The 22,763-nt window shown below is 29.5% G+C and overlaps 2 protein-coding genes across 6 annotated transcripts; one reads left to right on the top strand and one right to left on the bottom strand.

The window, feature by feature from the left end:
* Window positions 1-9,486: 9,486 nt before the first annotated feature.
* Window positions 9,487-13,902, top strand: LOC17894178 (endoglucanase 7). The gene is made up of 5 exons (XM_006300820.2): window positions 9,487-9,990; window positions 11,912-12,213; window positions 12,364-12,961; window positions 13,052-13,224; window positions 13,307-13,902. The coding sequence occupies exons 1-5, from the start codon at window positions 9,591-9,593 to the stop codon at window positions 13,706-13,708; spliced, it is 1,875 nt and encodes a 624-aa protein (XP_006300882.1). The 5' UTR covers window positions 9,487-9,590; the 3' UTR covers window positions 13,709-13,902.
* Window positions 13,903-16,332: 2,430 nt separating this feature from the next.
* On the bottom strand, window positions 16,333-21,644 carry LOC17894801 (receptor-like protein kinase At3g21340). 5 transcript variants are annotated; one of them, XM_023787755.1, is made up of 14 exons: window positions 21,551-21,644; window positions 20,911-21,448; window positions 19,799-20,095; window positions 19,617-19,675; window positions 18,739-18,886; window positions 18,591-18,662; window positions 18,418-18,489; window positions 18,253-18,324; window positions 18,006-18,172; window positions 17,663-17,880; window positions 17,433-17,559; window positions 17,287-17,352; window positions 17,016-17,205; window positions 16,333-16,855 (listed from the first exon to the last, which is right to left on the bottom strand). In XM_023787755.1, the coding sequence occupies exons 1-14, from the start codon at window positions 21,642-21,644 to the stop codon at window positions 16,447-16,449; spliced, it is 2,529 nt and encodes an 842-aa protein (XP_023643523.1). In that variant the 3' UTR covers window positions 16,333-16,446. The 5 variants fall into 5 exon arrangements, with proteins under 5 accessions (XP_023643523.1, XP_023643521.1, XP_023643522.1 ...); XM_023787753.1 differs by having other exon boundaries at window positions 17,663-17,907; window positions 19,617-20,095; XM_023787754.1 differs by having other exon boundaries at window positions 17,663-17,886; window positions 19,617-20,095.
* Window positions 21,645-22,763: the final 1,119 nt, after the last annotated feature.

The following is a 22,763-nucleotide window of genomic DNA, read 5'->3' as shown; positions in this document are numbered from 1 at the left end:
TTTTTGGACGTTTATAAAATTTTAAGAAAATGTAAATAGAAAGAAATTTTTTTACTCTTATCATATGAATTATTATTAATGTTTAAATAACGTGGCAGTAATTTTTAATTTTATTTGAAAAAAATTATATTTAAACTCAAAAAATTACTATTATGATAAAAATAAAAGAAAATCTAATCAATTTATTAAAAAAAAATTACAGAAAATGTAAATAGAAAGAAAATTTATTAGAAAAAAATCTTTTATTTTCTAGAGGTACCTTTGAAGATGTGATGGAGCCATCCGATGTTGACACTATATATGGTAATCGGATCAATCCAGAAACTAAAGTAGCTAGCGACTTGATCCAAGAAGGCAGGTTCTATGTGGACCGCGCCACATATGAATTGTTGAAGTCCCGATTTGGTTATACTGATTGATTCAGATCCAGTTTTGTATCTTATAAGTGTTTAAATAATTCAAACATCTCAAAGTGAGTGACTTTAATGACATCATGAAAATTTTTGTTGCATGCAAATACCAAAGAGTCTTTTAGGGGGTGTTATTGGTTGTTTAAGTTAAATTCAACTTCATTAGATTTTAAAATTCATAAGACTTACAAAAATTGGGTTCATCGAGACTGATTTATTATTCATTGTTTAAATTAGTGGAAGTGTATTTACAATGACACATGATATCTTTTGGTTTTGAACAATAGATTTGAATTGTCTTAACATATCTTTTAAAGATGAAAATTGTTTTTTTTTTATTAAAGTGATCAAATGAATCATAAAACAACCATTAAAACAACTGCTAAAACAAATATACACATTAACTAGGGATAAAAAAAAAGACTGGGAATAAATGAGAAATAGAGATACAAATGTGTTGGTTCATGGGTAAATGAGTTACATGTATTGATAACGTACAGTGAAACTTTTATTAATTTATTAGATTGTCAAATCTCATGTTAGAAGGTTGATTTTTGGATTGACATAATTTACACATGAAATCAGTTTCAGACCACTCAAAGCTTTTCAAATGAAATCATATGTGAAAATCCACCAAACTTGAATAACATTAGACTTTAGTTAATAATTGTAAGTATAAGAACCAATAACACTTGATTTTAAACCTTTTTAATGAAGATTTTGCAAATATAAGAACCAATAACACTTGATTTGAGTAAAGTATTTAAAATCATTGATTAAATAACATTAGACTTTTTTTTTTTGGTTGAAAAATAACATTAGACTTGAGTTAGAGTTAGACTCTATTAAAATCTATTATCCAATAAAACCCACTTAGACTTGAAAAGTTCTTAAAGAAGCTTAAGCCCGATAATTCAACCAAAAAACCAAAATTAAACATATACAAAATTTTCAATTTGGATGCTTATTAAGTTAAGATACTGCTCATGGATTTTAATATAAAGCTTAGTTTGCCCAAAAAAAAGATTCATTTCTTCTTATTTATAGTATAATAGACATTCATAGCTTAATTACATTGTCTCTCAAAATTCAAGCTCTTATCACTCATACGATGAGTAACCATAATAATTGATTCTTCTCAATTTAGGGAAAAATGAGAATCGATTCAGATGTTTAACATGGGCATGTTTTTTAATGTTTGTAAAATGAGCCCACTAAGCTCATTTTATCCTCTTCATCATTCTCGGTCACAACAACCGAGACTTCATCTTCAGCAACATTGTCTTCATCAGTGTCTTCCTTTGGTGTTGATAGCGAGGCTTCATCGTCAGCAACATTTCACTAACCCATAAGCAGTGGTGTCGGCCTCGTTAGCGTCTTCATCAGCATCAACGCTCGGATTGACAACTCTAATGATGTAGAAGAGGATTGATAGTACTAACGAACTAAATCCAAGAGAAAATGTAACGCAACCAGCCACTATATGTGTGGATTGGTACGTGATTTCATCCCCTTGTAACATTCTGGAAGAAGAGGAAGAAAGAGTGAGAAGAGTATGAAAAAATATAAGTCTTAATTGGTAACCATGGTTTAGGAAAAGAACGAGAATGAATATGACATTTCTCTTTATTTCTCAATTTTTTTTACCATTTACAAGGAAAATTGTTTCCATATCATTCCTTTACATTTCTCAACAAATGAGAAACAATAGAACAAAAATGTTCCTCCCCAAAATTGATGAGGAACAAATGGAATAAAAAAAGTACAAATATTTTCGTTTTTATTTTTTTTAAAAATATTTGCTTAATAATAATATTTTCATCTCATAATACAATAATTTCATATTTTATCATGTATTGACATAAAAAAAAATTTGATCTAAATTTCATGTTAAACAAATCTTAATATTTAAAACTTTTATGGATAGTAAAACATATTTAAGAGATGTTTATATCATAAATAACATATAAAAAATTACTACAATTCTATAATAAGCTAATATAAATTATTAATTTTTAACATAAAATATATATAAATTTAATTCACAAATATATTTTAAAATAATCTAAAATTCATTATATATAAATTATACGTAGTATTAGTATTTTTATTATTCACTGAAATTTGATTTATTTAATGGATATATTATAAAATATTTTGTTATTGTTTGGTTACCATTTATTATTTTGTTCATTCTCTGCATTTTTTCTTTTCATTTCTCAAAAATTGTTTATTCCGTTACGTACTGTTCTTTTCGTTCTTTTTCCTTTTGTTCCTTTTGTTCCTTTTGTTCCTCTAATGTTCCTCTAATAGTTACAGAAATCTAAACTAGGATAAAGTATAATCACAAAACTTATACTTAAGAAATGTAATGAATTAAAGTTCAATAATTGTAAAATGAAATTTGAACATTAAACCAAAAAAAAAAAAAAATTGTAAAATGAGCGTTAACTAACTTTTAAGTAAAACTTAAGTAAAAACTTTATAAAACATAAGTAAAAACTTTGTTTCTTCGTCGTTGACTCAAATTTAATTGTGTCTTTGATAACAAAATAAATAAAGTTAATACGAGGTCAAGTGATATAAATAGCAATTAGTCGTTGACTTATAACATTCTACAGGTTTTAATGGCTGTTCATGAGCTTCACATTAGGTATACTTAAAATCTAACATTATCACGTAAGACCATTCTTTTACAATTATTCACTCCAAACATTATTATAGATTTTTTAATTATAAAATTTAAACATAACCATTCTTTTATAAAGCCAGAACATATAGTTTCATTTAATTGTAAAATCTAAATCCTAACTACTTTTTTATAAACCCAAACTGAAATACATTTAATTAAAAAAATTAAATCATAATTTAAATTATAGAATTGAATATATATTATGCCAACTTATTCACTCATGAATGGTCGTTTCTTGTCAATAACTGTCACCTTCTTCTCGAAACATACAAAGAATTTTGAGGTAAATAATAAATACAATCTATCGGTTAAGATATTAATAGTCTAGACCCTAGAACTAAAATAAGTTACTAAAATATAAACTCTAAATCCTAACCCATCTTTTATAAACATATCTGTTAAAAAATAAGTTTTGTTATTAGTGTTAAAATATTTTAATTTTGTTTGTTTTATAAAGATAGTAGAATATAATTACAATGGTTATTTGATTACATTAATATATGTATTTCTCTATTTCGTATATACGTTTACTATGCTAACCTATTTTACTTTGTAATAACATTTTTGTAATTAGTTCTTTGCCTAAATAAAAATTATTTTTGTAAATTTATTTCTAAAATATACTTATATAGATTCAACCAATTGGGTAATCAGTCAAACTAGAAAAACAGAAAATATATATTATGAAAGGTATAAATTTATTAATATTTATCAAATAATCTGTTCATATGGTGTCATCAGTTTTATGTTTGACCATTTTGTTTTCTTTCCTATAAGTTTATGGTTTTACTTTCTGTTCTCCCTTCCTTAGTGGAAGCCTTCTATTAGAATACACAAATCTTCCAATTTACTCATATATAATTCTATATCTATATTTTTTTATATTTGACTAGCAAAAAAAAATCCAACTATAAATAGTAAAAAGGAGGAACTAAGAGTAACCAAATAAATAAAAAACATTACAAAGAAAAAAAAGAGAAAAAATGCAAGTGTTGATCATTACTCTAATCTTGTTCCTAATGACTTCCTCAATGGCTGCTATTAGAGAAGAACCATCTTTGATTGGAGTCGAGAAAAAGATCTCATCAGGTCTTAATCTTCCTCAGCCTTCACCAAAACATTTTCATGTGATTAGAGTCGAGGAAAAAAATATCAAAAGGTCGTCTTGGAATGATGAAGATTATGATTCTCCTCATTCACGTAAGCCTTTACATAATTTTCCTCAGCCTTCACCACAAGATCTGTCATTTGATTGAAGTCGAGAGCAGAAATTTTCAATATTTCGGAAGAGGTTTTTTGATACTTTTTAATGATAATTAGCGATGATTAATGTATGCTAGGTAGTATATGTAATCCTGTTCTAATAAAACAACATTTATATTTCCTTACTACTTCTATATATCCCAATATATTAGTATGTTTTAGATTATTTTTTTTGGTTTGATATTATTAGATTTTCCCAAATATCTATACGTAATTTTATGTATGGCTATTTGTATTATATATGCAGTCTTTTATCCTATTGGTTACAATCTTTTAAATAAAATTATTTAAATGTAAAATAAAAATACAATTATAGTTTCTAAAACTTAGGATAACAAGATGAATAATGCGGACCAAATATTGTGGATTATTATATGAAGTAAAGTCCGTGAAACCCGTGAAACCGAAAGGAAAATACCAGATTCAATACATTTTTCTGCATAAATCTCAATATAGTTTTACCATATTTTCTATTTTTAAGATATTTCTTTTATGTACTAGGTTTATATTATAATACTTTACATTGTTCGATATTAGTAAATTAAAATCCCAAAATACTCGACATTGGCTAGCATTCCCAATTACTTAGAGTAACTTCTACTATTTGATTTAAGATCATTGAGCTTGTAAGAGTTAAAATCATTGTATGAGTCAAAAGGATATACATATTATTTACAGTGTACAATAAGTAAATTGTATACAACCTATTAGTGTTTTTTTTTGGCTTTCAGTGTCACACATTACCTTAGCAATAAACGTAAAAAGCAAGCTGTAACCATGTCATTTACCACAACATTAGTATTTTTCTTTTTTTAAGTACCAAAATATCAAAACTACTAGACTTTAACCAGATTTATTTATTTTAAATATATTTTATTACTATTATTATGCTGAAATTCATTTAAAAATTATTAAGATTATATAATATCAAACTTAACTAAATAATTTTGATTCGATATATATATCTTGTATTTTGTTATTAAACGATATTTTAATAAAGTTTTAATCGTTTTGAAGTACAATATTCAAACATGTCAAATCATACAATTCACCATACAACTTATCATATAACCCGTCATACAACATATATATAAATATTATATTTATATAACTCCCATGAACTGGAGCAGCGACATGACCCATTAAGGTAGGTTCCACGTCGAGTTAAAGCTTATGCCTCGACGTGCACCGCATATGAACTGCTTGAGTAAAATCCAGTTTTGTGTGTATATTTGATATATAAAATATTTAAACTTGATCTATATACTCATTATTATCCCTATTTTTACGTGAAATGAATAAAAATACTTCTTCTGATTTATAAAAAGTGTCATTTTAGACTTTTATTCTTGTTTTAAAAAGAGTTTTATTATACATTTTTAAAGTAACTTTTACACAAAATTTCCTAATTTTAACCCATTAACCACTTATTAAATAAGTGTATATGTACAATTTAATATTCTATTTTGTGAAATGTATCATAACTCTTTATGAAATAAAGCGAGTATAAAGTTTTGGGTGTTGAAAAAGACTATCGTAACTAGCTGAATTTAGTTGTATGCAAATGGTAACTCCTAAACTGCTGAATTCAGCTAAAATATTTGTTTTTAATGTTTCCTTTTGCACCCTAAATCAGATACAATATTTTCATTAGATTTATATTCATTTTTACTCATTTATAATATGGATATGAATCCTTCTCAAAACATTTTAACCGATGTGTGAGGCTTAACACCCACTTTATTCATTGGTTGAGTTAATATATGTCCTTTTTAAAAAACTTTGAATCACAATATATGCAATTTTTTATTATTATTAACTTTACTATATGAAGATTCATATAAATTAGAAAAATCATACGAGAATCTTAATGTTAATTCTATCATATATTCTAAATATTTATATTATTAAATATATACATAGTATAGATAGTTTTTTATTTTTTAACTAGTGTTAATTATTTTTATAGAGATAGTAGAAAAATAATTATAATGGTTATTTGAATACATAAATGTATGTATTTATCTATTTATTATATACGTTGAGCTAGTATGCTAACCTATTTTACTTAGTAAAACAAATTTTGTAATTAGTTCTTTACCTAATTTAAAGTTATTTTTGCAAATGTATTTCAAAAACACAATTATGAAAGATATTATTTATGATCATATGGTGTCATTAATTTTCCTTAGTTTATGTTTGACCATACTAAGTTTATGGTTGTTTTATTAGTGGAATCTTCAATTAGAAGACTCACATCTTCTAATTTACTCATTGCTATATCTATATTATTTACATTTGACTAGCTCCACTATAAAAAGTAAAAAGAATGAACAATGTGTAACCAAATAAATAAACACTTTACAAAGATATCAAAAAAGAAAGAAAAAAAGAGAGAAAAGATGCAAGTGTTGATCACAACTCTTATCTTGTTTCTAATGACGTATTCAATGGCTGCTATTCGTGAAGAACCATCTTTGATTGGAGTTGAGAGAAAGATCCCATCAGGTCCTGATCCTATACATAATCCTCCACCAAAACATCATCAGGTGATTGGAGTCGAGAGAAAGATCCCATCAGGTCCTGATCCAATACATAATCCTCCACCAAAACATCCTCATGTGTTTGGAGTCGAGAGAAAGGTCCCATCAGCCTTCACCACAATATCTTCATTTGACTGAAGTTGAATCTACTTTTTAACGATATTTAGGGATAATTAATACATGTTAATGTTTTACATAGTATATGTAATTCTATTCTAATAAAACTACATTTATATTTTCTTACTACTTCTATCCTAGTATATTATGTTTTTTTTTTATCACTAGAGACCTCTTTTAAACTTGTCTCCATTAATCTACAAAATATTAATAAATCGCATTATTTGGGACTCGAACCTAGACCTCATAGCGTAGAAGCATTAATTAACTTTTGATCAATCGTTGAGCCAAAGTGCTTCCACCAGTAAATTATTGGTTTCATTTTCTTAGATTTTTTTTAAAAATATCTATACATAATTTATGTGTATTTAGTATATTACAACCATTTTTATTCTGTAGTGTTTATTTTTTGGTGAAAATCTTTACAATAAATGTTAAATAAAATTATGCTATGTCACAGTAATAATTCCGTTATAGTTTCTAAAACTTAGACTAGCAAGATGTATATCATGTGGACCCAGTATTGTGGACTATTAAAATATATTTATGAAGTAAAATCCATGAAACCCGTAAAATCTAAATAAAAATACTAAATTAAATACATTTCTCTGGATAAATCTCAATAATATTTTACCATATTTTCCATTATTAAGATATTAAGATATTTATTTTATGTATTAAATGTATATTAGAATACTTTACATTATTAGATATTAGTATATATGTCAATGCTAATGCTAATCTCTACATATATGGATGTCTTGATCTCATATAAAACGCAACTAAAAAATATTCTACTTTATCTGGATAACATTTTTGAATCACTTTTCGCAAAAAATAATTAAGAAAACTATTAAATGACATTTATATTAAAATTGAATAATTATGTTTTATTTGGAAACATTAGTTAAATGTTTTGTCGTTTGTTTACAATTATGGCAAGTTCAATAATACTTTAGTTTAAACTTGGAGTAGAGTTAAAATAGTAATAACACTAAACCTCTTAAAAAGTTTTGAACATTCTATAAAACTTAAATATTTATAAAAATTTATAAGTTTCAATATTTATAATTTTTTGAAACTTTATAACAGCTGAAAACTTTTATTTTAAAAGTTTGAAGTGGCTTATATCCATCGTTCAATTCAGGGTTTGTGCGTGAAATTGACCCGATCCGTTTATATTTAAAGTACGTGTTCACCCTTAATGAAGCAGCATATATAAGGTTAGAATGGAAGGATCTTTTGTAAATGTGATAGGAAAAATTGGGTTATGAAAAAGTGTACTTCTCTTTTACTATATAAGGGAAATTTCCCTCATAATCAATGGTTTACATGAATCAGACCGGTATTATACATCCTCTCTTTAAAAAATTTGTTTCTTGAAAACATCTGAAATTTTATAACAATCAAACATCAAAAAGATGACTGATATTTATACACAAATGCTTTCCGACCGATTTTAAAAGGTCTAACGACAATTAACAGATCTATTGCAATGTCAGTATTTCAGTTACATTGGAAAATTGCTGATAATTGACAACTCAATACCGGCCATTTAGACGGTTAATATTCATTAAACGATATTCAACCGTGTATTATAATCTGTTGGTAAATGATTCGGATTTGATTTGTAATTACCAACAATTACATAGGCGGAAAATTTGTCAAAAAAATTACATCCAGTTTCGAACTATTTATTTAAGTCGGAAATTACCAACCAATTTTTATTTTTCGATTAATCGTTGGAAATTGTTGGGAAAATAAAGCAATCATAAATCCTGTCGAAAATTTGGTCAGTAATAGTAATGTTTTCTTGTTGTAATGGGTGAATTCAAATTTATTTGAGAAATTAAATTCACAGCGGATCCGAGAAATTGATGTCAAATCCGGATTATCTCAAGCTTCCTTGTCCATTGTCATAGGATCGACGTTGGCTAACTTTCCCCAATTACTTAGAGCAACTTCTAGTATTTGTTTTAAGATCGGTGAGCTTGTAAGAGTTAAAAGTATTGTACTAGTCATGAGTCTTTACGTTCTTATGTGGACAATGTACAAATAAGTAAATTGTATAAAACCTATTAAGCACGTCGCACGCGTTTTGGCTTTCACTGTCACAATACGTGAGGAATAAACGTAGAAAGCAAGCTGTAACCATGTCATTTTTCTTAAGTACCAAAACATTAAGTTAAGCTGTCACATTTCCTTGAATTTTCATATAACTAAACCAAAATTATAAGACACTTATAATCTCATATAGCAAAAGAATATCAATAAATTGAAATCATTAACCCCTAAAACAAAACAAAAATTGAAATTATTAGAAATAAAAGTCTTCGAAAATGATGAGAATAATAAATATAAAAATAATTCGATTCCAATTCTAGTAGAATAATTAACACATCTTTCCCATTTCCTAAGACCTCAATTTTGGTCAACTCACTCTTTAAACTCTTTAAATAAATACCTCTAAACTCATCATAACCCATAGAGAAACAAAACAAAAGAACTCTTTAAATCATTTCTTCTCCCAAAAAAAAACCCTAATCATCAAAGCTCCTTACAAAAATGCATCCGGGGAATGTATGGGGCGGGTCGTTGGACGCAGTAGACATCGACCGAGCCGAGGCAGAGGAAGAAGAGCAGCGGAGGAGGAACATGACGGATTGGGACAGAGGAGTTAACCACTCACAGAGACATGAACTAGACGAGACACAACAAGGTTGGTTGCTTGCACCACAAGATAGTTGGAAGAAGAAGAAGAAGAGATACGTTAACCTAGGTTGTGTTTCCGTGAGTCGCACGGTTTTTATGTGGACCGTTGGATCTATTGCTGTTTTGTTCATCGTCGTTGCTCTCCCGATCATCATCGTTAAGTCGTTGCCAAAGCATGAGTCTACTCTTCCTCCTTCTGATAATTACACTCTTGCCATTCATAAGGCTATTAAGTTTTTTGATGCTCAGAAATGTAAGTCTTTCTTATTCTTTTGTTTTAAAATTTATTGATTTGCCAACTATTATATCTTTGATTATATGTGTTTGCGCATAATATAATGATTATAGTCACTGTTAAAATATTTAACTATAAAGTCAACAAGATGACAACAATGGTTTAAGAAAATATTATCGGAAACTTCTTTTAAAAAGGATGAAAAAGATTTTTCTGAGTTATTAAAAATTTTATTTCACTTTTTATGGTGTTTCATTTTCATCTAGTTCTATAGTAAAACATTTATTGAAAAGAATCATTTTTAAACTTGGGTTAGAGTAGAAGAGTAGAAGACTTAACTCTAGAAGTTGAAGACTTTAACGAAGAGATTTTTTTTTGTTTTTCTTGTTTTATAGAAAATGTGTAAAACATGTGATTATGTGAATATTTATAAATTTAGGAAAGCTAGACTCCTTAACAAGACAAATAAAAAGTGTAACCATTAGTACCAAAAAATAAAAAAAAAGTGTAACCATTTCTGATTAATTCAATATAATAAGCAAAACTATCTTCAAAATGATGATTATAGTAATTAACTTTTTTTAAAAGTCAAGTTTCATTGTGTGACTTGTGTGACATCTTTGAATGATTCCGCGTTCACAAGTAATTAATAACTTATTAGTGACTAATAATAAAAGTTTAATGATTCAAGAAGTGGTAGACTTCAAGAAGGATACGTTAAGTGTTTGACATTCCAAATAAAATACCAAATTCAATTTCAAGCACGTATATCCGACTAAGTAACTTCGTAGCCTCACATTTTCCCATTTTGTTCATATGAGCTGGCTCTTGGTAATGCTCACGATGTTCTTTTAGGTTTTCCTAAGGACTAACGCGGTTTTGATATTTGAGCAAGAATGATTTCATAATAACAAAACAAAATAAATGTTTTCAACTGTTCATATACAAATGAAGTCGAGTTAAAATACTTTATGTTTTCATAATAAATGTTTATTATATTTAAAAGTATATAAATGTTTTCATAATAAGGGGGTATTTCATAATAAATGTTTTCAACTGTTCATATACACTTACCTAACACCATTTTGTCAAACCACAATTTCATATTATAATACTTCATTCGTTTTCTAATACTTTATGTTTAAGGTTTTTGTATACCGATTAAAAAATTATTTAATTTTTATTTATTTTACACAAAAATATTATTCCTTTCGTTTTTAATTAGTTGTCGTTAAAGTTAAAATTTCGTTTTATAATAGTTGTCGTTTAAATTTTTCAAAGCAAATGTTTGGAAAAAAAATTCAATTTTATCCTACTGTTTTAATGTTTTGATCAATAAAAATTAGAAATAATATTAAAAAAGATAAAATAGAAAATTTAATTATTTTCTTAATTTGTGTGAAAAAACCTTACACGATGTTGACAAAAAAAAAACTTACACGATAACTAATTGAAAACAGAGGGAGTATTTATTATCCACCTAAACATAATTTAACTAATACTCCCTCTGTGATGTTTTAGCAAAAAAGTTTTGTATCATTATAAGTGATGTTTTCAGTTTTCTACAAAAATTTAATGTATTTAATACTTTTTGACCAATCATATTTTATATTATATTTTTTATTGGTTGAATTCATATTAGTTAATGATGTTTTCTGAAAATGGGTAAATTATATGTTTTATTAATTGGTGTACCAAAACCTTAAACATCATTTAAATTGAAACAGTGGGAGTAACAAAGTTATTGTGTAATATAAATGGTCAACACTAATAAAAGTTAATTAGGTTCGTATTGATATCTAGTCTAAAACAAAATAAATTCCTAAAAAAAAAAAAAAAAATTGAAGGAGTATTCAAATCTAAATAGTAAGTATTAGAAAATTGTAGTAAAGTAAAAATTTCGAAGATATGGAGAAATTAAAATGTGATATTATTGTAGCGGGTAAACTACCGAAGAAGAATAAAGTTTCATGGAGGGGAGATTCAGGGCTGAAGGATGGGTTCCCCGACGTGGTCGGAGGTTTGGTCGGAGGTTACTACGACGGAGGAAGCAACGGCAAGTTTCATTTTCCGATGGCATTCTCAATGACAATGTTAAGTTGGAGTCTCATTGAGTATAGCCACAAATACAAAGCCATTGATGAGTATGATCACATGAGAGATGTTCTCAAATGGGGAACTGATTATCTTCTTCTCACTTTCAACAACTCTGCTACTCGTCTTGATCATATCTACACTCAGGTAATTTCATTATTAGTGTATTAGTGTAATCTTTACAAGTTTCTTATAGTTTCTTGGGAGCCAAGAACCTTATTTCGTGCATACCAAGAAACCTATACCTTAAGGCTCTTGACTAGTTTTTGATCAAAGCTTTATTTCCATGACTTGTAGGTTGGTGGAGGATTAAGAGACTCTGAATCACCAGATGATATTTACTGTTGGCAAAGACCAGAAGATATGTCCTACGATCGTCCTGTTCTGTCCTCGACTTCCGCTGCTGACCTAGGCGCTGAAGTTGCTGCTGCCTTATCCGCCGCCTCAATCGTGTTCACCGACAAACCGGATTACGCGAAAAAACTCAAAAAAGGTGCAGAGACTCTATATCCCTTCTTTAGAAGCAAGTCTAGACGCAGACGCTACTCCGATGGACAACCAACGGCTCAAGCTTTCTACAACTCAACTAGTATGTTCGACGAGTTCATGTGGGCTGGTGCGTGGCTTTACTACGCTACTGGAAACAAGACTTATATACAATTCGCCACCACGCCGAGTGTGCCTCAAACGGCTAAAGCTTTTGCTAATCGGCCGGAGTTGATGGTACCTAGCTGGAATAACAAGTTACCTGGAGCTATGTTGTTGATGACTCGGTATAGATTGTTCTTGAACCCTGGTTTCCCTTACGAGAACATGCTCAATAGGTACCATAATGCTACTGGTGTTACCATGTGCGCTTATCTCAAGCAGTACAATGTTTTTAACCGGACTTCAGGTGATTTAAATTTGCTCTGTTTCCTCTGTTTTTACATTTGTATGCGTCTAGAAAAGGACTTGAATTTTTTTCTTTTCACAATATTTTCAGGAGGGCTTCTACAACTTAACATGGGGAAACCAAGACCACTTGAATATGTGGCTCATGCTTCCTTCTTAGCTTCTTTGTTTGCTGATTATCTTAATTCAACTGGAGTTCCTGGATGGTACTGTGGCCCAACGTTTGTAGAGATTCATGTTCTCAAGGAGTTTGCTCAGTCTCAGGTAAGAACAAATCAATGGGCTTTAATTCTTTATTACCCTAGAAATATGACTAATGAAATGATTATGTTTTATATTCTATCAGATTGATTACATTCTTGGAGACAATCCTCTAAAAATGAGCTATGTGGTTGGGTTCGGGAAGAAGTTTCCAAGACGCGTTCACCACCGAGCAGCGACGATTCCAAACGACAAGAAGAGAAGAAGCTGTAGAGAAGGATTGAAGTATAGAGACACAAAGAATCCAAACCCAAATAACATCACAGGAGCTATGGTTGGTGGACCAAACAAATTCGATCAGTTCCATGACTTGCGAAACAATTATAACGCGAGCGAGCCTACTCTATCCGGTAACGCAGGCCTTGTGGCTGCTCTCATTTCCTTAACCAGTAGTGGTGGACAACGAATCGATAAGAACACGATGTTCAATAGTGTTCCTCCTCTTTACCCTCCATCTCCACCTCCTCCTAAAGCCTGGAAGCCTTGAGAAATATTTCATTTACTTCACTGAGTTTCAATTATAATATGTTACATTCAATCTTTCTTTTTTTTTGGTCACCTGGTTATACAAATATAAAAAAAAATATTGTGTTTAAATACATATAATGTTGTTCCAGTGAAGCCTAGAGAAATTAAATCAATGTAGTCTTTTACTTGAGAAAAATAAATTAGAGAGAATAACTTGATTTTAGTTGATGAATCGGTATGTATAATATTTATTTATGGAGACAAACAGACGATAGAAGAACAAATGTTAAAACGTTTAATGAAGATGGAGTTATAAAATAGAGAGTTTAGATTCTGATTTTATATATAGGGCAGTCTTAATTAACAAAAATTTCACTCTTGTTGGTTGTTATCGTCATTAGGTCAAATCAAAATGTGAAAAGGTTAAATAACATGCTTGAATGGTATCAAGCATGTTATTTAACCTTTTCAAATCAAAGTTTTGTATTTTTGTTTAAGCATGGTTAAATATAAAATTTTTCTATTTTTGTTTCATATTTTGAACGTGATTTCGTTGAATACATATCATTCTGAAAAACTTATGATACTAGATTATGTATACGCGCGTTGCGCGGGATTTTAATTTAAAAACTCTTCTATCAATATTAATCTTTGAGCATAACTATAATCATTAAAATCTTAAAAGATAAAAGCTATATAATTAAACACTAAACTAAATTTTATGTGATATACAACATATATATTGTTGGCGATAGTGTTTTATTGACAAATAAATGATTTAATATTATTACATGGTTACACAAATTATTTGAAAAGATTTGCGAGAAGAGTATGTCCGACTTTGAATCTTGTAGTATGTCTTGAGTTTTAGAAAAACTCACTTCATCACGATAAATGAGATCTCAAATATTTCAAAATTTAGTCATATACATTATCTTTTAAAGTTATAGTCATTTGTATTCAATCGCTTTTAACTACTAATTCTTTTGTGATCTTCTACGATGCACTCATTACCTCTTTACATCTAGTTTATTTCCACCTTCTATTAACTCTCATATAGTATATATTGAAGTGTGAGTTGATTTTTAAGACATATCATAACAATTTCTTCTTTAATAATAGTCTATTTTGGGTTAATAGCATTTGATTCAAATGATGGGATATCAAACTTGTTTTTCTTTTTGATTATGTTAGAATGTTATAGTTCTACTTGAGAATAAGTAAACTTTCTTTTTGAGATATGCTACACAAATACATATCACTTTACGGCTTACATATCACTTTCTATATATTTTATTGTAGAACTCATGAATAATGTGATAATTAATTATTTATTATTTTAGAATATGGATAAAAATGGTTTTTATAATTTTAATATTTTTGATAGAATTTCACGGCATATAGTGAGACCTTTCAAATATTTTCGTCTTAGAGTATTTTAAATTAAGTTTAGTAATCTTTGTTTTTAGTTAAAATTTAATAATAAATAAAAATATATAATATTCTTTTTAGAACTTATGTTTCACTTTTAATTTATTTTTCCTCTTTAAAATTCTAAAAGTAAAATTAGAAAAAATTTGTATTATTCTACCATGCATTTACACATTACCACATTTAAAATTCCAAAGTATGACTATTTTAAAGTTTGTTGTTGTTTAGAGTTTGAATCATACTATTATTACTAATAAAATTCTCATAGTATTGGTTTTACTATTTTAAAATTAAATTTACATATTGTAACGCCTATATTATCAAAATAAATGTAAAATCACCGAAACTTAGTTGGGGATGAAGCAATGGAATGAGCGATTATGCATTTAAGTATTTAGGCGTGGAGATTTGAAAAGCAAAAATTTCATGAGCGATTATTAAATCAGAAAGGGACTGAGTTTCTAAATTCCGATAAGCTAAAGTGGAAACGACAGAAATCAGTAGAAGAAAGAACGTAAGTGAGAGACTGTCTAAACCTATTAACTTATTTGAGCTTAAATTATATTGGGCTAAACAATGTGTTCCTTTTAATGTCATAGAAAATAAGCCTAATTTGGATATAAAAGTGTTGAGGCTTAAATTATAAACTAAAATAATGAACAAAATATATGGGTTTAGATTATTTGTTGGGCTTGACACAAAAATAGAAAAAATGATGAACTAACAGGCCAAAACAATAAAATGATGAACAAAATATATGAGTTTAGATTATTTGTTGGGCTTGACACAAAAATTAGAAAAATGCTGATGTGGACAGCTTTAGAGGGAGAGAGAAGTCTCCCATTATATATATAGATTTTCTAAATAACTATTATAAGATATTGTTTTGCAAAAAAAAAAAAAAAAAAAAAATTAGTTTTTTCAATGTTAGATCTTATTATTTGAAGATATTTTAATTTATGGTTAATTTTGTTACAAATTAAATGACTAATTGATAGACTTTTCTACCTGAATCATGCTAACGATAGAGAATTTTATGATCACAACAAAGAACGAGAGTGGAAAAGCTAAAATTGTTTTCAATTCTTTCAACCTTTCTATTTTTATTTCTGTTTAAAAGTTTTATAGATCTCCCGTACTATTCGTTGTAAAACCGAACCATTTTTCTTTTGAATATAAGTTAACATTAAATTCAAAAAAAAAAAAAAGACAAAGCTAAAATTAATGATTGTATTTATCATTTGAGCTTCAATACAAGTTCTCAGTTTCATGAAATAATAAAAATCCACTCAATAAAAACAAAGATGACATGATTTGGAAGTCTAGTTAACGAGCATCAGGGGTAGTAACAATGTCAAAGTTCATGTTCACTTCCATAAAAGTTTCTGAGTTCTTGTTTTGATTTGTTCCTCTCCTTGCGTTTTCATATGCCAAACATTCGTTTAACTCGATAACAACTTGAGACATTGTTGGTCTTCTAGCTGAAGAAGGATTTAGACACGACATTGCTAGTTCAACTGCTCTCCATACGGAACTCGAGTCATAATCGCCACATAGTTTTGGATCCATTATGCATTTTATATCTCCGTTTGTAAGCATTACGCCCACCCATTCAGCTATATGTGGATTTTCACGGTTTTGATTGATTACTGGCTGGCTTGTGATGACCTCTAATAGTACTATTCCGAAGCTATAAACGTCGCTTTTTTCGTTCAGACAGTTTGTTCGATAATATCTGCAAAAGACGATGAAAAAACCCGACAATTTATCTCATTGTTAGTTTAACTTAAACTCAATAATCTAACAGTCTCATAAGAGCAACATTATTGAGAGCATCTTAGAATTGAAAATGGGTATCTTAGCACAGTGTTTTGTATCTTATATATAACACTTACTCCGGATCAAGGTATCCAGGGGTTCCAGCAACTACTGTTGAAACAGGAGTTTCTCCTTCGGTTGGAAAAGATCTCGAAAGTCCAAAATCAGCTAGCTTGGCTTGAAAATGTTCATTCACCAGTATATTTGTGGTTTTGACATCTCTGTGCACCATTGGTGGTTTGCATCCATTATGCAAGTATTCCAACCCTATGCAACCATTTACATTTTCATCAAATTTCTAAGCAAACTAGTAACGAAGAACATGGAATTTTAAAACTCATGCCAAACCTTGTGCGGATTCGACAACTATTTTTAGTCTAGTTTCCCAATCTAGGATAGATTTCCGTTGGTTCCCTACATTTGAACCAATATATGATTATATCTGCGAAAACGCCATAAACAGTTATGTCTTTGCAGCAACTCATTATATTTACCTGAAATATGTTCTCTGAGATCTCCGTTAGCCATGTACTCGTAGATTAGAGCTAAGTTCTCTCCTTCATCACAATATCCAACGAGGCCAACTAAATTTTTGTGGTGAACTCTAAGAAGAAGTTCCACCTAGAACAGTACATAGAAGAACCATACATCGTAATTTGACATTTCACTATTAAAAACAATAGTGTTTCTACACACTTTTAGTACTAACTTTGTCTAATTTTACCTCTGCTTTGAACTCTTTATACCCTTGAGAAGATGAGTGTGAGAGCATTTTAACGGCTACTTGTTCAGTACCATTTTCAGTTCCATGATAAACCATACCAAATCCTCCTTTACCAAGGACCATTTCAAAGTTATTTGTCATCGTTATAACCTCTGAATAAGTAAATCTTTTCTTCTTAGTTATTATTGTCGGTTCTGAAGATCTGGTTGTTCTAGCAACTAGTCCTTGTGTATGTGAGGATGGACCTAAAGTTACAAAGCATCAGTATATTGGGACTATATGCATACATATTGTGAAACATATTTCAATGTTTAAGTCAATTTAAAATGGTTTTTGAGTATACCGTTACTATTTGATGTATTTTTCCTTTTTATCACAACAAAAATAGCCACTGCAACTCCAAGAACAACCACGAATGTGACAGATGCAGCTATCGATACTACAATGGCACCACCATTTCTGGATACACATAATCTACCCGAACAACGAAGATTTCGATTTCCTGCAAGACTGTGGGTTACCAATGTTACTTAGGAAAATTGAACACATAAAGTTTAGTAAATATGATATGATAGAAAGAAAAAGAATACTTTAAGTTTAATTCTTTCTTCCCTAGAAGGGTTTGAGGAACAGGACCATTAAGATTGTTCCCACTTAAGTTTCTGTTCAAGTATACATAGAGTTAGAAACATAAGCAACTTTGCAATAAATAACAAAAAAAAAGATATGTGTATTGTCTTCTTCTAACGACTCACATAACCAAGAGCGATTTCATGCCAGCAAGAAACTCGGGTATGCCTCCCGTCAAACTGTTATTTGACAAGTCTCTAAAAGAAGCATTTGTAAGTATCCAAATTATAGATATGTGATATAAATAAGATACAATGAAGGTGAGATTATGTTCAGTTGTAAAATTCGAAATACTTACAACTTTTGTAGGTGTCTTAGATTCTCAATGGCAGGTGAGATTGTCCCCGTTAAACCACTTGAGGCTAAGTTTCTAATAAGCACATTTCATGTAAGAGTGTGACAAAACCGAACATAACAACCGCAAATAATATAAAGATTGATCTTACAAGATAGTGACAACAGGTGGCGTGGACATATCTAAGTCATTGCAGTTTAAACCATCCCACAAATACTGTTTAGGGACGCAAGGATCTCCATGCCAGCTGAGTCGGTTACTCAGTCCATAAGTAGCTTGGATACTCCTCATAGCAACAACTACAAAAAGTTTCTGGTTATATCATTTAATAACCCCTGATAATACAACGATTCATAAAGAATAAAATTAAATTAATTTCTATATTAGTAAAAGAGAAGTACAAAATAGAATACGAGTCAGATTAAAATTAAAAAATTAACCCGATTTTAATAATTGAATACTTTAAAATTGGAGATTAAATTGGGTTTGGATACTTACATTGGAAACTTCCCAAATCTTATTTTAGGATTGTATTATTTCCATAACTAATTATAGGATTTCCTAATATTTATCTAACCAATCTCTATATTAGTAAAAGAGAAGTATAAAATAAAATACGGGTCACGGGTCGGGTTAAAATTAAAAAATTAACCCGATTTTAACAATTGAATACTTTAAAATTGGATATTAAATTGGATTTGGATACTTATATTGGAAACTTCCCAAATTTTATTTTAGGATTGTATTATTTTCATAACTAATTATAGGATTTCCTAATATTTCTCTAACCAATTTAATATAATCTGTTAAAAAATATTATTATTCTTTCACTTTTATTTGATCTTATTTTTAATTTATATATTCTACTATATAATATACAAATATATGATTTACCGTAATCGAGTGCACTGCAATAAAATTAAAATGTAACATATTCTAATCCGTTAAAGATTATATATATGTAATTATTTCCCCCGCGCTGTAGCGCGGGTCCGAACCTAGTATATACTCATTAGCCATAACACATACCATCATCTTCATTTGTTTCCAAATGTGAAAAATCTATCACGGTGAAAACCTCAAGAGCGTTGATGAGAGGGGGAAGAGTAGAGTTGAGTGTTTTCGTTAGTTCCAAAAGGCATTTCCCTCCTTCACATTGTTGTGCTGTCGCGTCGGATAAAGTTCTCATGACTAACGTGCTTGGACTATACCGTTCATATAAAAGTTCTCCATTCAAGGCCACGTTGAATTCTCGGTTATCGGAGGAATCAAGAGTTTCAATCTCACCAAAGTGCATGTACATATAAAATTTTGTTGTGGGAGATGGCAAAAACCAGGTGAAGTTCCATGGCGCTGATGTACTTATAGGTGTTGAGGCCGATCCCATTACAATTTGTGGTGGTTCATAACCATTAGAATTGTTTATAGCCAAGTTGGTAGTTAATTCTTTCCATTCTTTTGCATTAAAGAACGGATACCATTTACGATCATCAACATCATCAGGGTACCTAACATAAATTGGTTAGTCACGTATTAGAAACTAACATTTTTTTATATATCTTCTTATTTGTATATAAAACTTGGTTCAAAAAATACTAACTACATTACCGCGACACGTTTCAATTTTACCGATTAGAGATTTTGACGTGTGATTTAATTTTTACTTTTACTATATTTAAAAGATGTAATCTTAGTTAATAGAAATTTCTTATTTTAAATCTAGGACACTTTTTTTTTTTGGATTTAAAAAGAGAAAAAAAAGTAATAGGTAACCAATCGCGGGCCGCCACGTGTCAGTGGGGCCTGTGAATAGTGAAAAACCAAGGCAGAGGACTTTTCTATGTAATGAACGTCCCTCTTGTATTTTTTTCTTTTTGAGTTTTTCTTTTTAAATAAAAATGTGGGAGACTGGATATAACACCACCGATCCCCATGGTCTAATGTCTTGATTGGTTGTGACTTTAGAATCTTTCCACAGCCAATTTTTGGTCAACAGAACTAAATTCAAAGACATCAAACTTTAGAAAATCTTGATTTCCTTTTATGATTCACAACCAAAATATTTCCTTAATTATTTTGTGGCTGTACAATACACTTTTCTCTAAAGCACATTATTTTCATCTTTCCAAAAGTTTAATTTCTACAGCCAAAACACTACAGCTATAAAATCTACAGCTACAGCAAAATAATCTACAGCTTAGAACCTACTGTAAAAAAAACCAAAGCTACAACCGTGATCAATCAAGGCCTAATCAAATTTTTTCGAACCAAACGAGAAACAAAAATGCAACTAGATTAAATCGAAAGGGCATATGATTAATACCGTATGTTTTGTCCTGAAGCGCTGAAATAATATCGGAAGTAATAATTCAACGAGCCGCTCTGACTTTTGTAAGTATTGTTTTGAAGTGGTCGTAGCTCTAAAGTATTAATCATAGGCGAGCTTCTTCCTGTCTTAACAAGACAGATCTGGAGAGACTTAGATACGGTCATGTGAATGATCTCTTGAATAGTACCGTTGGTCCGTCCTGCCATATCAATTGTTGCCCACAGATTCGGACCAAGGTAAAGGTCAAACTTGGGGTAACTGTTAAGGTCATCGTAGTTACCATACACGAATACGGCTCTGATCAGGTAGTTTGTGCCTTGCGTGACCTCAAAGGTATAACAGTTTCGAAGTCCCTTAGGGAAGTACCTAAGGTTCAAAGATGGTTTGCTGAAGATAGACGTGAACTCTTTCTGGATTCTACCCATTTCGCCACTACGAACAAAACCGTCGTCCGTTGAGTATGTTAATCCGGTTGTAGGATCGTTGTAAGGAGGCTCGTTAGGCGATAACCCGCAATCTAAACTGATGAATCCTGGTAAGACATATATGAGCAAAATGTTGTCAAAACAAGTAAGAATATTTTTCTGACTGCATTAGAATTAGAAACAACAAATAAGGAGTTTTATGTATATACCATTTTGGTCCTGAGCTTGAACATTATGTACAATGGCAAAAAAAGTGACAAAGATCAACGCATATAACAAAAGTCCTCGAGGATGCTTTTCCATTATTCTTCTATGGTATACAAAGGAGATTGGCATTTACAAAACGAAAAACGCATAAAGCTTTTGAGATCTCTAGGCATTTATAAAGATTGTTAACATAAGCACGACTATATATGTGTTGGTAAACTTTTGAAGGAAAACAAAAAAGTCAGGTGATTGCATAAAAGACAATAATCTAAAAAGTGTGACTCGATTACTATTCTTATAAGAATAAGAAAATAAACGATTCAATTATTTGGTTACCAAAAAAAATAAAAAAATAATGACGATTCAATTATTTACATTTGACGCTATTGTTCCATTTTAACAATTTATTTTACTAAAAATTACTCAAGAAGGGATTTGGAAATACTCACTGATTTTGAAATCATACATGTGAATTTTGAAATAACATGTTTTGACTCGAAACTTTCAGTTTCACTTTCAATCATTGATATATATGTTAATTCATATATGATTAGAAATTTCTTATTGATTTTGAAATGAAAGAATTTGAGTTTTGAAATAATATCCACGGATTTGAATCCCTCTATTTTTCACTTTCAAATCTACTCACATCTTTTTAAACTATATATAATGTTCTTATAATATAATCCTAGTATTTATAAATTATAGATAGAATAATACATGATTTTTGATAAGAATTTAACAATCAGTGATTGAATAGCACATGCTTTTCTTTTCTTTTTTTGGTTTTTCAAGTCTATTAAAATCCATGATTGAATGATTTTTTTAATGTAGGTTTAGAAATCCAAAAAAAAAGAAGTAAAATATGCCTATTAAAATGCAAGTTTACACCCTTTTAAAAGAAACAATGATTGGGAAGAACAAAATGGTCCCAAAGGCCTAAACCTTATTTAACAAACTTATATAATAAAACTAAACGTAGCAACAACTGGCTGCGCTGGTCCAGGCAAGAGACGTGCATGCAATAACACAACAAAACCTTCCTAAGTTCCTATGATATGGTCATTAATTGACTTTGACCTTTGTGTTTAATTTACTAGATGATAATTTGAAATGTTTTGTTTTCTGTTTCTTTCTAATCAATTAAGCTATCATCGGCAAAGTTCAAAAGCTTGAGAATCTTGCATTTTGTCGGAAACTTCACAAACTGCAAAA

The sequence above is a fragment of the Capsella rubella genome, unplaced genomic scaffold, assembly GCF_000375325.1.
Source record: "Capsella rubella cultivar Monte Gargano unplaced genomic scaffold, Caprub1_0 scaffold_2, whole genome shotgun sequence".
Classification (NCBI taxonomy): domain Eukaryota; kingdom Viridiplantae; phylum Streptophyta; class Magnoliopsida; order Brassicales; family Brassicaceae; genus Capsella; species Capsella rubella.
Note: the sequence above shows the minus strand (reverse complement) of the source record. Positions and strands in the feature narration are given on the sequence as shown.